The sequence below is a fragment of the Acomys russatus genome, chromosome 1 (assembly GCF_903995435.1).
Source record: "Acomys russatus chromosome 1, mAcoRus1.1, whole genome shotgun sequence".
NCBI classification, from domain to species: domain Eukaryota; kingdom Metazoa; phylum Chordata; class Mammalia; order Rodentia; family Muridae; genus Acomys; species Acomys russatus.
The window spans coordinates 120611827-120625456 of NC_067137.1; the positions used below are offsets into that span (position 1 = coordinate 120611827).

The following is a 13630-nucleotide window of genomic DNA, read 5'->3' on the forward strand; positions in this document are numbered from 1 at the left end:
GGAAGCAGCTTGCCCTGTGCCCGTCAGGAAGGAGAGAGAGAGAGACAGAGACAGAGAAAAGCAGACAGACACACACACACACACACACACACGGAGACAGAGAGAGACAGAGACAGAGACACACACACACACACACACACACACACACACACAGAGAGAGAGAGAGAGAGAGAGAGAGAGAGAGAGAGAGAGAGAGAGAGAGAGAGAGAGAGAGAGAGAGAGAGAGAGGAATAACCCTGGTACAAGATATGGCCGGTAAAGTCCTGCCCCAGAAACCAACTTCCCCGAGTCAGGCTCCACCTCCCACACTGCCCACCTCCTCGCACTAGTCTACCCATCATGAATATATCAATGGGCTGACTTGTCAATTAGCTCATAATGCAACCACCTTTCAACAATGCCACCAGCCTACAATACCTGAGCCCCTGGAGGACGATTAAGCTACTGTTTGAGGCACGTTTGCCTGAGCCTCTGGGACTTAGAGCCAAACTCACTTCTGACATTCAACATATGACTGAGGGACCCTCTCTAGGAGCAGGCAGGGCAGATTTTTCTCTTGGGGGAAAGTTTTCAGCTCCACTTTCTAGGGGCCCACTCAGTCCTGGGGTGGGGGTGGGAAGCTCAGAACAAAGAGGAAGTGGATGGAAGGGGAAGTGGCAAGCCAGAGAGGAGCGTTGTGCAGATGCCTGCACAAGCAAAGCCTGCAGACTGTGGCTGGAGGCAGGATGGACCGCAAGCCAGGGCACCCAGAGGTAAGTGTTAGCCAGGAGACAGCCTCGGAAGGGGTGTCTGTTTACCTCCCACAGCATCTGCCTCCCAGCACCCCCAGATCCCACACGATTGGCCTGCAGATGGCCACTCCTTGCTTGATCTATGATCACTGGACATCAAGGTCTCCAGCAACTTGACAGCCAAGTCCTGTCCTAGTCTGGGGCCCACAGCATAGCCCGCAGGGAAGGAACCCTGACACCTGGAGGCTTGGGAGGCTCAAAGACCCATCCCCCAGTTCAGCCAGCTGCTGAGATGCTGTACCAAGGAGTGACTCTCTCTAGACAGAATGTCCCACCCCAAGGATTCGAAAGATCCACAGGGCCCAAAGATGGGGCAGATCTGCAGCTGCTTAGCTACCCTTCACGGCTCTCCTCCTCTGACCTCAGAGGAGTCCCCAGTGGCCAGAAGATCAGAGATCAGAGCCCCTTGGAGGTCCTGATAATGTCTGTTGTGCTCTTAGCTTTCCATCAGTCCAGAGGAGCCAGGAGAGATTGGGACCGCAGGTCTTTGATGTGCAGCCCTGGTGACCCTGGCCCAGAGCTTCATGTCTATCCCTCCCCTGGAAGTTATAAGGAAGGGTCAAGGCTGGAAACTAGGCTCCCAGAGCTGTCCTGGTCACCTGAGCTCCCCCGCCCCCGTGGATTAGGGAGAGAATACACCCCAAGCTCTACTTTGGGTGGTGAAGTGACCTCCTGACCCCCTTCTTCAGGGAACTCTGGTAAGAGGGTGCTGGGCTCTTGTGGGTGACTGACTCAGCCCGTCCCCCACTCCACGTTCCCACTGACGCCCCACTTCCCTGTAACATTGGGCTCCGAGGGCAGACATGGCCCTCGGCCAGGCTCATGTAGCCCACTCCCTGTGCTGAGGCTAGCCCACACGCTCTGCAGGCTGCTGCCCAGCATGAGTCCTAGAGGACAGTGGGATTGCACTCACTGATCTTGGAATGATAGCCTGACCCACAAAGCTGAAGAACATTCCCCCCCTTCCCCTCCCTCTAGTTTCCATACCTAGCCTTAGGCTCCAAATCATCTAGGCTAGGAGTGAGGTCAGCTCCTGTCCTTGTGAGCGTCCCTGCCAGGGGGTGGGTGACCCATCTGCTGTGCACAGGGCCTCCTGAGGGGTTGGCCAGGCTCTTTGTAGAGTGAGCACCCTGGGAGCACACAGCCAGTTCTCCATCCCAACTAGCTGGAGCGGCCCTTGCAGGCCCCAGCCATGGACAGCAGCTCTTGGTGGCCCTTCTGTCATGCCCCACTTTCCAGCCAGCTGCCCACCCTGGGGCTAAAATAGAGGGCCATCCGGGGAAGGGAAGCACCTATTTGTGGCCAGTACGGAAGACTGGGTGAGGCAGCCAAAGCAGAAATGGCACTTTCAGACCTGGTTTCACTTGCGGTTGGAACAAGGAACCGAGACTTGCATATGAGACACAGCCGGCAGCCGACGGGTGTAGGCAGCACACAGCCCTGGGAAAGGTGTGCAGTCTGGGCTGGCCCCATGTGTGAGCTGAGACTGGTGCCTGAAGGTTGGAGTGTGCATCTATAGGGACCGCCTAAGGAGGCAACATTGTGGAGTTGGGGTTGCTGGTGACACAGACTGTTCTGTACAGATGCTGATACCTCTCCAGATAGCCGCAGAGGTCTCCAAGCAGCCCTGTTCCACTTTGCCCCATGGGCCACACAGCGGAGTCATCATGGTAGGACAGGAGAACCTAAAGGAGGGCTGGCTGGGGACTCGGCACTGTAAAACCAAATTCGAACCCAATTTCTAATCAGATCCATGTTCAATTTTTTTTTTAATTTCCCAAATATTACATCCTGGAGCTTGAATAGTGAATACAAAACCCAGTCTGGTAATGTGCATGTGTGCATGCCTGTGTGTGTGTGTGTGTGTGTGTGTGCGCGCGCATGTGTGTGTGTACGCATGTGTGTGTGTGCATGTGTGGATGTGTGCATGCCTCTGTGTGTTTGCATGTGTGTGTCTGTGTGGGTGTGTGCATGCCTCTGTGTGTTTGCATGTGTGTGTCTGTGTGCATGTGTGGGTGTGTGCATGCCTCTGTGTGTGTGCGTGCCTGTGTGTGTGTGTGCGCGCACCTGTGCATGCATGCCAGGCTGAGGCCACCTGGACTGCTGCATATCTTGTCCATGTCTCATCACTGCAGAGTGGACCAAAGAGAGGACTGTAGAGCACCTACCCCCCGCCCCAGGCCTTGCTCTGTATCCCTTATCTCCACTTGCTCATCCCAATCCGTCCCCAAGAGCCTGACAGTGTTTGTTAGAGTACAGGAAGGGCTGTCTTGACGGCTAGCAAAGCCGCTGCATATCTCCTGCAGGGCCTGGGGATTCTGGCTATACTGGGGCTCGGCTCGGTGGCTCTCACCTTGTTCCTGTGGCAAGTGCCCACTTCTTTCACCGGTCATCAGATGTGCCCTGAGGAAGTGCCCTCCTGGTCCTGGGAGGGCCTGAGAGGAGACGCTGGGCAGCTGAGAAACTCCTGTCAGTGAGTGAGCTCCAGGGGCTCTCACGGGGTTGGGGGGGGGATGTGTCTTGGCTGGGTGCTGCCTCACTAGGTCCTTCAATAGGTGATATGGGTCATGGTGAGGTGGTCATTATCCCAGAGGTGGAACCCAGGTTCCTCTAAGAGAATTAATTCCCTGTGGTCCTCTCTAGGCTGAGCATGCCCCATCCCCCAAGACCCTTGCTGTACAGTCTCCTGAATATCACCACACGTAGGGTTTGTGGACCTCAGGCTAAACCTTTCCACTTCCCTGTCCTCTCTCTGTCCCTTTGGCCTGGGTTCAGGCCCTGGTGCCACACTGGGGTCAGTCGCTCCCTCTGACTGGGCAGCCAGACTGGAGCAAATAGCTGGCCAGTGGCCCCTGCAGTCACTCCTGGGTCCCCTTTTGGTTCTGTCCCTAGGCTGATCCTCGTGGAAAGTATCCCCCAGGACTTGCCATTCGCAGCCGGCAGCGCCACGGTCCAGCCCCTGGCCCAGGCTTGGCTGCAGCTTCTTGACACTGCTCAGGAGAGTGTCCACATTGCCTCGTACTACTGGTCCCTCACTGGACTTGACATCGGCGTCAATGACTCGTCTTCCCAGCAGGTTGGTCCTGGATCTTTTTCTAACCATGAGGCACAGGCTGACTCAGCTCTTCCCAGGTGCCGAGTATGCAGCAAGTCACACTGCTGTCTGTACAGGGCTCAGCTCTGGGCTGGGGCTGCAGTAGAGCAAGTCCAGGCCCCCTGGGCGGCTCTTGGGGCAGAGGCAGAGGGACTGGGGCTAGTGTGTGCATGATGTCATTTATTTGGCCTCTAGTCATGAGCCAAGACTTGGCATACTCTGGGCTTTGGGCAGAGGGCCAGCCTGAGGTGGCTTCTCATGCTAGTCTGGCCTTGCAGGGAGAGGCCCTTCTACAGAAGTTCCAACAGCTCCTGGTCAGGAACGTGTCTGTGGTGGTGGCCACCCACAGCCCAACATTGGCCAGGACATCCACGGACCTCCAGGTCTTGGCTGCCCATGGTAGGTGTCTGCGTACTGGGGTTCTGCTGTGCTGCATGGGCTAGAGGCTACAGAGAAAACCTCAAGGCTCTGGAGCTGGACTGTCCAGAGGGGTCTCAGGTCAGCTGGTGCCTTTGTTCCCTCACCTGCAACAGCCTTGATCAGTAAGGACATTCTGAGGGCAAAACAGTGAACTCAGGGGCAGACCTACTAGGCTGTCCTGAAGCGTAAAGAGCCAGCTCTAGGCTGGAAAGGAGGGTTTTTCTGTGCTCCACCTAGTTCCCACACAACTAGGTGGAGACCTGATGTGTTTATCAGTAAGTTTCAAGCACCATAACTGGGTAGATCCATTTATTCCAACTTGACTTTGTTAGCCTGGTCTACTTCCCAGCCATGTGCCCTGGTCCCCCTTGCCGCTCTTGCTACATCCTTGTTCCCATGGCGACTCCTCCTGGCGTGGCCACCTTCTTCTCCTGGCCTGACCTCATGGCTACATCCTCTCCTCTCCTCCCCTCCCCTCCCCTCCCTTTCCCCCTCTACCTGGGGCCTTCCCACCCAGACTGGGAAAGGAAGTCCTGCGGACTATCTCCTCTGCCCAGTTTTGGCTCTTTAGTTTCTTTATTAACCGATCAGAGACAATTGAGGAGCAATGTTTACACAACACTGAGACAGGAGATTCCTCAAAAGCAGTGACAAAAGCAGAATCTGTTAATATTTAACTCACTGTGGGTTCAACAATTAACAATCCAATATAAAAAGACCAACCTTGATGCAATGTGGGTGAAGGTCACCTCTACAGCTCTATTATCTATCTACCTATCTATCTATCTATCTATCTATCTATCTATCTATCTATCATCTAGTTAGCTAGCTATCATCTACCTACCTATCTCTCTATCACAGGTGCCCAGATACGACACGTTCCCATGAGGCGGTTTACTGGGGGTGTCCTACACTCCAAATTCTGGGTCGTGGATGGGCAGCATGTGTACGTGGGCAGTGCCAACATGGACTGGCGGTCCCTGTCTCAGGTGGGTCCCAAGGCCCAGGGATGGGAGGAAGCCCAGGTATAGTTTCTCCCTTTCCATCTCCAAGGGCAGTTTGTGTCCTTAGGCACCAGAAGAAAGCTGGCGTTGTGAGAATAGCAAGCAGACACTTGGGTCACATGCCACTTTTGCCATGCTATAGCAGGGACCAATCAGGGTTGGTTCTACCAGTTATAAGATTTTACGCGACCCTGCACTCAGGTCCTGGAACAGCATTTAAGAACTTGGACAGATGCTCAGGCCACAGCGCACAGGGGAAATGTGGCTTATGTGGCTTACGTGGCTGGGGAGGTAGCTCTAAGTGCAGTGCTTGCCTTGCAGGTGTGAGAGCCTGAGTTTTATCTTTAGAATCCATCTAAAACCGTGGGCATGATAGCATACAATTGTAGTCCCCGTGCTGGGGGAAGTGGGGATAGGTGGACCCCTGGCGCTTGCTCGCTAGCCAGCCTCTCCTAATCAGCAAGCCCCACGTCCCAGTGAGAGACCCTGCCTCAAAAAGACAAGAGGGGGCTGGAGAGATGGCCCACCAGTTAAGCACACTGGCTGATCTTCCAGAGGGCTGAGGTTCAATTCTCAATGGCTGTACGGCAACCCACAACAAATTGTAGCTCTAGTTCCAGGGGATTGGATGTCCTCTTCTGATCTCTGTAGGTACCTGGCACACAAGGGCATAAATGTAGGCAAAACATAGTCATACACATAAAATAAATTAATAGTAATAATAAAAACTAAGCCGAGCAGTGGTGGCACACACCCTTGATCCCAGCACTCAGGAGGCAGAGGCAAGTGGATCTCTGTGAGTTCGAGTTCAGCCTGGTCTATAGAGTGAGTCCAGGATAGTTAAAGCTACACAGGTTTTAAAAAAACCAAGATGGACACCTCCTGAGATATGATACCCGAGGTTGTCGTCTGGTTTCCACGACATGCACCTGTACACACATGAACACCCTTGCATGCATGTTCACTCCCATGCACACATAGAGATGGTAGATTATCAAGCCAGAGATGTCTTAGAAGTGATACATTTCAAAGGTCTGAGTTGTGGCTCAGAAGAACCATATGCGATTAGCATCTGCACATCCCTAGGTCCAATCTATAACAACAGGAGCACCTGCACATGCACACGCACACACACACACACAGATGCGTGGGCGCACACACATACACACATGCACAGACATATACACACATGCATACACAAGCACACGTGTGCATGTGCACACACATATACACACCTGTCAGTCCAAATAGTAGCTATAAACATAATATCAGGCCAGGCATGGTGGCGCACGCCTTTAATCCCAGCACTCGGGAGGCAGAGGCAGGCAGATCGCTATGAGTTCGAGGCCAGCCTGGTCTACAAAGTGACTCCAGAGTCACACACAGAGAAACCCTGTCTTGAAAAACAAAACAAACAAACAACAAAAACAACAAACCCATAACATCAAGAGTTACCACTGGACTGTATTTAACAAAGGTTTTATCTCCTTTGTGTCCACATGCATTTTCTATTTTATTGGCTTTGAACATCGGAATAGTGTTAAGGAAGACGGATTCTCATGCCCCTGTCCCACCCTGGAGCTGATGGTGCCTAGCTGCTGCCAGTTGAACAGGACTTGCACCCCGACTTATACTCCTGGTGGCTTCCATGCAGCCCCAGGGGAATCTTTGCTCTCCGCATCCACTGACCCTGATCCCTACAGGTGAAGGAGCTGGGCGCTATCATCTACAACTGCAGCCACCTGGCTCAAGACCTTGAGAAAACATTCCAGACCTACTGGGTGCTGGGGGTGCCCCAAGCTGTTCTCCCTAAGCCCTGGCCTCAGAACTTCTCGTCCCACATCAACCACTTCCACCCCTTTCGAGGTCTCTTCGACGGAGTTCCCACCACAGCCTACTTCTCGGTAAGATGGCTAGCCCATGACAGCCCTGGGGATGCTGCAGGAGGCAGGCTCCACACTAGGGCAGGATTCTGGGCCAGCACCAGCAGTGAGAGAGAGGTGCCAGGAGGTGGCAGACTTGAGGCCCTAAGACTCTCTCAGGCTTGACAGGCTGTGGCTGGACTCTGGAAAGGGTAGGGGAGACCCAGGGCACTGGATATTCTTTACTGTGAGGGAAGGAAGGAAATTCCAGCAGCTCCTTTCCCGCCAAGGCAAGTCCCTTGGTTGGCCCAGAGACTGGTCCACAGCAGGGACAGCAGCAGATGGAGCAAAGTGCACTAGATGTGCAGCGCCCACCTGGCGTGAGTGGCTCTACCTCCCAGGCAGGGCAGGTCCCCCTGGCATCCCAGGATGCCTAGCTGCATCACTGGCTCCGAACCAGGCTTCTGGAGCACCCCTGGCCATTGGGAAACTGCCTCTCTCACCACATGGGTTTCCTAGGTAGTGTGCAGTGGAGCTATAAGCTCAGGAAAATCCTGATTTGTTTTTGGAGACAAGGTTTCCCTGTGTAGCCTTGGCTGTCTTAGACTCGCTTTGTAGACCAGCCTGGCCTCGAACTCACAGTGATCCACCTGCCTTTGCCTCCCGAGTGCTGAGATTAAAGGCGAGTGCCACCACACCTGGCTTTTTTGTTTGTTGTTGCTGGTTTTGAGATGGTATTGCTGGCTGGCCTGGAAGTGGTTACAAAGATCAGGCTGACCCCCAACTTAAGCAAAGAACTACTCCTACCCCCCTAAATCAGTGGTTCCCAGCTTTCCTAATGCTGTAACCCTTTTGTATACAGTTTCTTATGTTGAGGTGACCCTCCAATAAAATTATTTCATTCTCACTTCATAACTGCAATTTTGCTACTGATATGAAATGTAATATAAATATCTGATACACAGGATATCCTTTTGGCAACGCACCCCACCCTTGCCAAGGGGTGTGACACACAAGTTGAGAACCACTGTCCTAAATGCTGGGATTTCAAGCAGGCACCACCACACCAGGCCTCTCAATCATTTTTTGTTTGTTTGATAGTGTTTTGTCATTGTTGTTGTTTTGATTTTTGGTGAAGATCCTTTTAGGTCCCTTTTAGGAAACTGAAGGGACAGCCTGGCATAGTGGCGCACTTTGGAGCCAGAGGTGAGCCAGATGAACCTGGAGTTCCCAGCAGAGTCATCCGGGTCAGGAAAAGCCTGACTCAACAGTGGCAGTCAGTGGCAGTGTCCTGAGAGATGCTTCTCCCACTGTAGGCCTCGCCACCCTCACTCTGCCCCCACGGTCGTACCCGGGATCTCGATGCAGTGCTGAAAGTGATGGAGGGTGCTCGCGAGTTCATCTACGTCTCGGTCATGGAGTACTTTCCCACCACGCGCTTCACTCACCCTGCCAGGTGGGTCTGGGTGACGTCCACCATGCTGACTGGCAAGTCCTGGGCTCGGTTTACCTCCAGCCAAGACCCCTGCAGAACTCTGACCCCCCTCTTCCTAGGTACTGGCCCCTGCTGGACAATGCGCTACGGGCAGCAGCCTTCAATAAGGGTGTGCAAGTGCGCTTACTGGTCAGCTGCTGGTTCAACACAGACCCTACCATGTTTGCTTTTCTGAAGTCCCTACAGGCTTTCAGTAATCCCTCAGCTGGCATCTCGGTGGATGTGGTAAGAAACTGACCCTATGGGCTGGAGGGGAGAGAAAATTCCTTCCCTGATCCTGCCCATTCTGACTCACTCCTATTCCCTGAAGAAAGTCTTTGTTGTGCCTGTGGGCAATCACTCCAACATCCCATTCAGCCGTGTGAACCACAGCAAATTTATGGTCACAGACAAGGCAGCCTACATAGGTGAGTGGCCGGGATGAGATGGCTGGGAGGACAGAGGGCATGGTCTGGGGACCAGACAACCAGCGCAGCTCGCCAGGCGGAGTCCTGAGCACTGAGGCCCAGAATATGCTGGTAAAGAACCAGCTCCACTACGTGAAAGGGCTACCATGATGGGAGTCTGGTGACAGCTGAGTGGCCAGTGTTCTGAGCCGTCCTTCAACCCGTGGTGAGGGCCACAGCACAGGCTGGGCTGCAGAGGACATAGGCTCAGGGACCAGTGTTTCTCCCTCTCCCCCTTCCTCCAGGCACCTCTAACTGGTCGGAGGACTACTTCAGCAGCACCTGTGGTGTGGGCCTGGTTGTCAGTCAGAAGACCCCTCGTGCCCAGTCAGGTGTGGCCCCCGTGCAGGAGCAGCTAAGGCGACTCTTCGAACGCGACTGGAGCTCGCACTACGCTATGGACCTGGACCAACAGGTCCCAGGCCAGGAGTGTGTCTGGCAGGGCTGAGGCTTGAGCAGTCTGGCTGACTGCTCTAGGTAGACACTGACGCCCGGCAGGCATTTGTCCACCCAAGCTCAGAAACTGAGAAAAGAACAGCCACCTCTTGGGGCCTGAAACAGTCATCTGGCAAACAGCTTCCGGTAGAGCTCCAAATGGCTTTTAACATGAAGAAGAGTCTAAACAGAGGAAGGGCCACAGTGACACAGAAAGAAAGCAACTGCATTAAGTGACCCCAGAACCCAGCTGTGCCTCTCTGCCCACCCATGACAAGTCACTAGGGCCATCCCAGGTATAATGCTGGTGCTGTCCAGCCCCCAATAAAACCCTGCCACCAGCTTGCAGACCTGACCCAGGTGAAAAGTAGGCATTTCTGTTCTCTCCCTCTCTCTCTCTCTCTCTCTCTCTCTCTCTCTCTCTCTCTCTCTCTCATAGTGTGTGTACATATCTACATGTTCATGCAGATGCACAAGCCATGCATGTATACTGGTCACTGTTACCACTGGGTGTCTTCCTCCACCTTAGTGTTTCAGACAGGGTCTCCCTGAGGACCCAGGGCTTGCTGGATTGGCTAGACTAGGTGTCCATCAGGCCCCAGGAATCCTCCTGTTTCTGCCTTCCCCAGCATTTTGAATTACAAGGCAGTTAGTTGGCTTTTACTTGGGTGCTAGAGACCCAAACCCAGGTTACCAGGCTTCCACGGCAGGAACCTCACCTAACGAGCTATATTCCCACTCCCCGTGTGTCATGTTCTCACTGTGTGTGGGCCCTGGTTTTCTGCTGACCTCCAGGCTGAAATGCTTTGTCACGGACGAACCCGCAACCTTCTCCTGGCGGGGCAAGGACTGGGCCTGAAAAAGCTTGCAGCCTCAGGAAGACTCTGCCCCTATGACGGCCCACTTCCTTTGGGGGTCTCTCAGGATACCCCAAAGCAACAATGCTGTCTCACAAGCAAGGTGTCCCACTACGCATGTCTAGCACGTGCAGGGACTCCCAAAGACTGCATGAATATGGTCACTCCCGAGGAGGCCCAGTGTTCATGAAGGGAAGTTTTGTTAGGCCCTGGCCCTCAGAACAGGGGGTGGGGGGGGGTGAGGGGATAGGGGGGCGTTGCTGGGAGGGCATGAGCAGCCAAGGAGCCACTTCCAGCCTGCCTCCTCAGGAGCTGGACTTGTGGCTCGCTGTTCTGTGGGGACATGGCTGTAACAGTGGCATAGGGAGGGGGCTGGTGAGTGGGGCCAGGGCTGCTGAGGTGTGGCAACTATGGGGGTGGGATCAAGACCTGCCCGGAACTAGTAAATGGTGTCCTGAGGACCAAGATTAGCACTTTTGATATGAAGCCAGAAAGGCTGGATGGAACCTGGCTAGAGTTCACTATCCTGTGTGCCGAGGCAGGGCACCAAGCCATGTTTGCTTCCGATGGAATACTGACCTTTGATGCTGTGGGCTATGACCCTGAGTTGGGAGCCTTGTCTCAGTGCCCAATCTCTCGCCTGGGCTGAGGCTCAGGTGCACCTGCCCTGCTGCTGTCCCAAGGGTCACAGTGGGCTGGAACTCAAAGATGGTTCAGGGTGTGAGGAACACTGCATGTTAAACGGATGTCCAGCATCCCTCTGTCCTGTAGTCTCGAATGCCCTCTCTTTGCGCCCTCCTTCCTTCTGGGCTCAGGGAGAGCTAATATGACTACACTGGGCAGGGCTAAGCTCTTGCTACTGCATTCATGCCGTTGAACCCACCACCACCTACGGTGTCCACTTTATTCCTGTCTGTGCAGAAGGTCCCCTAAACCCAACCTGCTTCCCTGCCAACTGTTCAAGGATCTGGAAGTGTGGCTGCATGAAGTTCAGGACCCACACAGCCCTGCAGGACCCGAAAGGTGCTGGGGGTGAGCAAGGCCAAACTCTGCAATGGCTGCAACTGCTCTCTGTCCCTGCCCAGCTCTGTCCTCTGAGAGGGCATGTGTGGGTTTGCTCTTTGGGCCCTGTGAGGCTCTCAGACACCCTCCAGGGGAGATACCAGTTTAGGCTGCCCTATTGGCTCAGTCAGAAAGGGTCTATTTCACCCACTGGCGTTAGTGCCAGACTTTGTGGTCAGTTCTAAAATGGACCCATCTTGACAGGTTTGGAGGGGCTATGGCACTATAGCACGGCCCTTCTTGGTGTGGCAAACAAAGTCTTCATGGGCTCCATGGCATCCAGTTCCTGGTACCTAAATGTGCTCCCGCCTTGAGGGTGGGCATTGTCTCTATTACAACATACAAGCTAAGCAGATGTCATCTCCTCAGTTGAGGGGCATGAGACTGCACCATTGTCTGTGTGGGAGGCTGTCCCTTGATGGCTATGCAGGCAAGTCCATGTGATGAGAGTACCCAATGGCTTCCAGGCAACTGACGTAGCCAGCAATCGTGGCAACTTCAGTAGCTCCTCTCCTTCCGTCTAAAGATGAGACAGAGCCCCTGCCTACATCTGATGACGTCCCTGTGGAGCCTTAAGTAGAGGACCCACCTGAGACAGGCAGGGACTCCTGACCCTTGGAAGCGCAGACTAATAAATGTGTGCTTGACAGATACTCTCTTTAGTGCTATTGCCTGGTACTTGGAAGTCAGACCAGAGAGGGGCTGGGCATCCTGGGCAAGGAGTATTATAGCTGTTCCTATCTGTGGGGCCCAGGTCTACTGACCAGCTTTCCAGAATTTTCCATGTCTCCTCAACTTGGATGATTCTCCCAGTCTGTGTGGCTACTTATAGGGACATAGAAGAGCCCAATCTCTCTTTCCTTGCCATTCCCCTTTATATGTCAGCTGCCACCCTTCTGGCCCTCTGAGGGCAGCCTCGGGAGTGGCCAGTACTCTGCCCCGCCCCTGCCCCACCCTCACAATCTTCTTGGGTGGCTCAACCAAGCCACAAGCCATCCTGTCTTTAACACAAAGAACTCTTATTACTAAGAGCCTTTATGGGTCAAGAAGGAGCTGAGTCCAAGTTCCAGTGTCCCCCTGGGAACAGTGAACCTCAGGAAGGCATCATCAGGGCAGTTGGGAGGTTGCAGAAAAGCCCCGGCCTTGCTCTAGTAACCTGTGAGTTCACTGTGGACTGCTGGAAGGTCCCCCAGGTGAAAGCAACTTCTGATGATGGGCCACGCCCCCAGCTAAGCCTCCAGGTCAACTGCCCTCTGTTGTTCCTACTTTCAGTGCCACACTCCAACCCAGCACCTCTGTCCAGACGCTAGCAGGAGTGCATTTGTGTCCCCTGCACTATCATGGACTCAGGGCCTCAATTTCTTCCTCTTTGTCCACTGAGGCCTCTAGCTGTGGATGTGGAGAAACAGGTGAGAGATGGCGGCCACTCTTAAGACGAACCTCAGGTCGGGTTTCTGGAGCTCCATAGTGCATGGGAGGAAAGCGAGAGTAAGGATAAAGTGAGGACCCCAGCACAAAAGACATCAGCTGGCTGGGCACCGTGGCACTCAGGAAGGCGGATCTCTGTGAGTTTGAGGCCAGCCTTGTACACAATGTGAGTCCAGGGCAGCCAGGGCTACACAGAGACACCCTGTCTCAAAAGAGAGAAAACACAGCCATCAGCAAACTGGACCACTGGGTGCATCATTTTCTTTATTGTCCAATGGGAGGTGACTGCATAGGGCTGTCTGTATGGGCTGCAATCTGTACAGGAGGAAGTTCAGGAGCCAGGACATGGGACTTGTACACATCTGGGGAAATAGTTGCACACTTATAGGCAGGTAGACAATAGACATACAACAAGATCTGATGGCAAACCCATGTGTGGACCCAACAGGGTAACCGGCAGTAACCACTGAGCGTGGTCAGCTATTGGTCAGACCTTTCTGCCACACACACACATCATCATCATCATCATCACCATCATCACAGTGAACATACCAAAGCTTGCCAATAGTGAAACAGTCAACAAAGGAGGAAATTCGCGAGCAAGAACTTCAGAGACAGTGCTGCTCTCCCAGCACCTGGAGGCCTCTGGGGACAGAGTTCTCCAGCAGCGCTCTCTAGCAGAACTTGACAACATTGCAGCTGTCATTTCTTCCAAACCATGGAAGAAACGAACATA

At 53.8% G+C, this 13630-nt stretch overlaps 1 protein-coding gene across 1 annotated transcript; it reads left to right on the forward strand.

Moving 5' to 3' along the window:
• Positions 1 to 639: 639 nt before the first annotated feature.
• Pld4 (phospholipase D family member 4) lies at positions 640 to 9929 on the forward strand. The gene is made up of 11 exons (XM_051152306.1): positions 640 to 752; positions 2375 to 2461; positions 3098 to 3264; positions 3684 to 3867; positions 4164 to 4284; positions 5167 to 5294; positions 7013 to 7213; positions 8488 to 8627; positions 8726 to 8891; positions 8977 to 9073; positions 9358 to 9929. Exons 1-11 carry the CDS (start codon positions 642 to 644, stop codon positions 9558 to 9560), a joined length of 1605 nt encoding a protein of 534 aa, XP_051008263.1. The 5' UTR covers positions 640 to 641; the 3' UTR covers positions 9561 to 9929.
• Positions 9930 to 13630: the final 3701 nt, after the last annotated feature.

Bases quoted from the DNA above. Each gene is read 5' to 3' on its own strand.
- Pld4 (XM_051152306.1), top strand. From the start codon at position 642: ATGGAAGGGGAAGTGGCAAGCCAGAGAGGAGCGTTGTGCAGATGCCTG. The intron at 5,295-7,012 runs GTGGGTCCCAAG...TGATCCCTACAG, and splicing joins ACTGGCGGTCCCTGTCTCAG to GTGAAGGAGCTGGGCGCTAT. The intron at 8,628-8,725 runs GTGGGTCTGGGT...CCCTCTTCCTAG, and splicing joins CGCTTCACTCACCCTGCCAG to GTACTGGCCCCTGCTGGACA.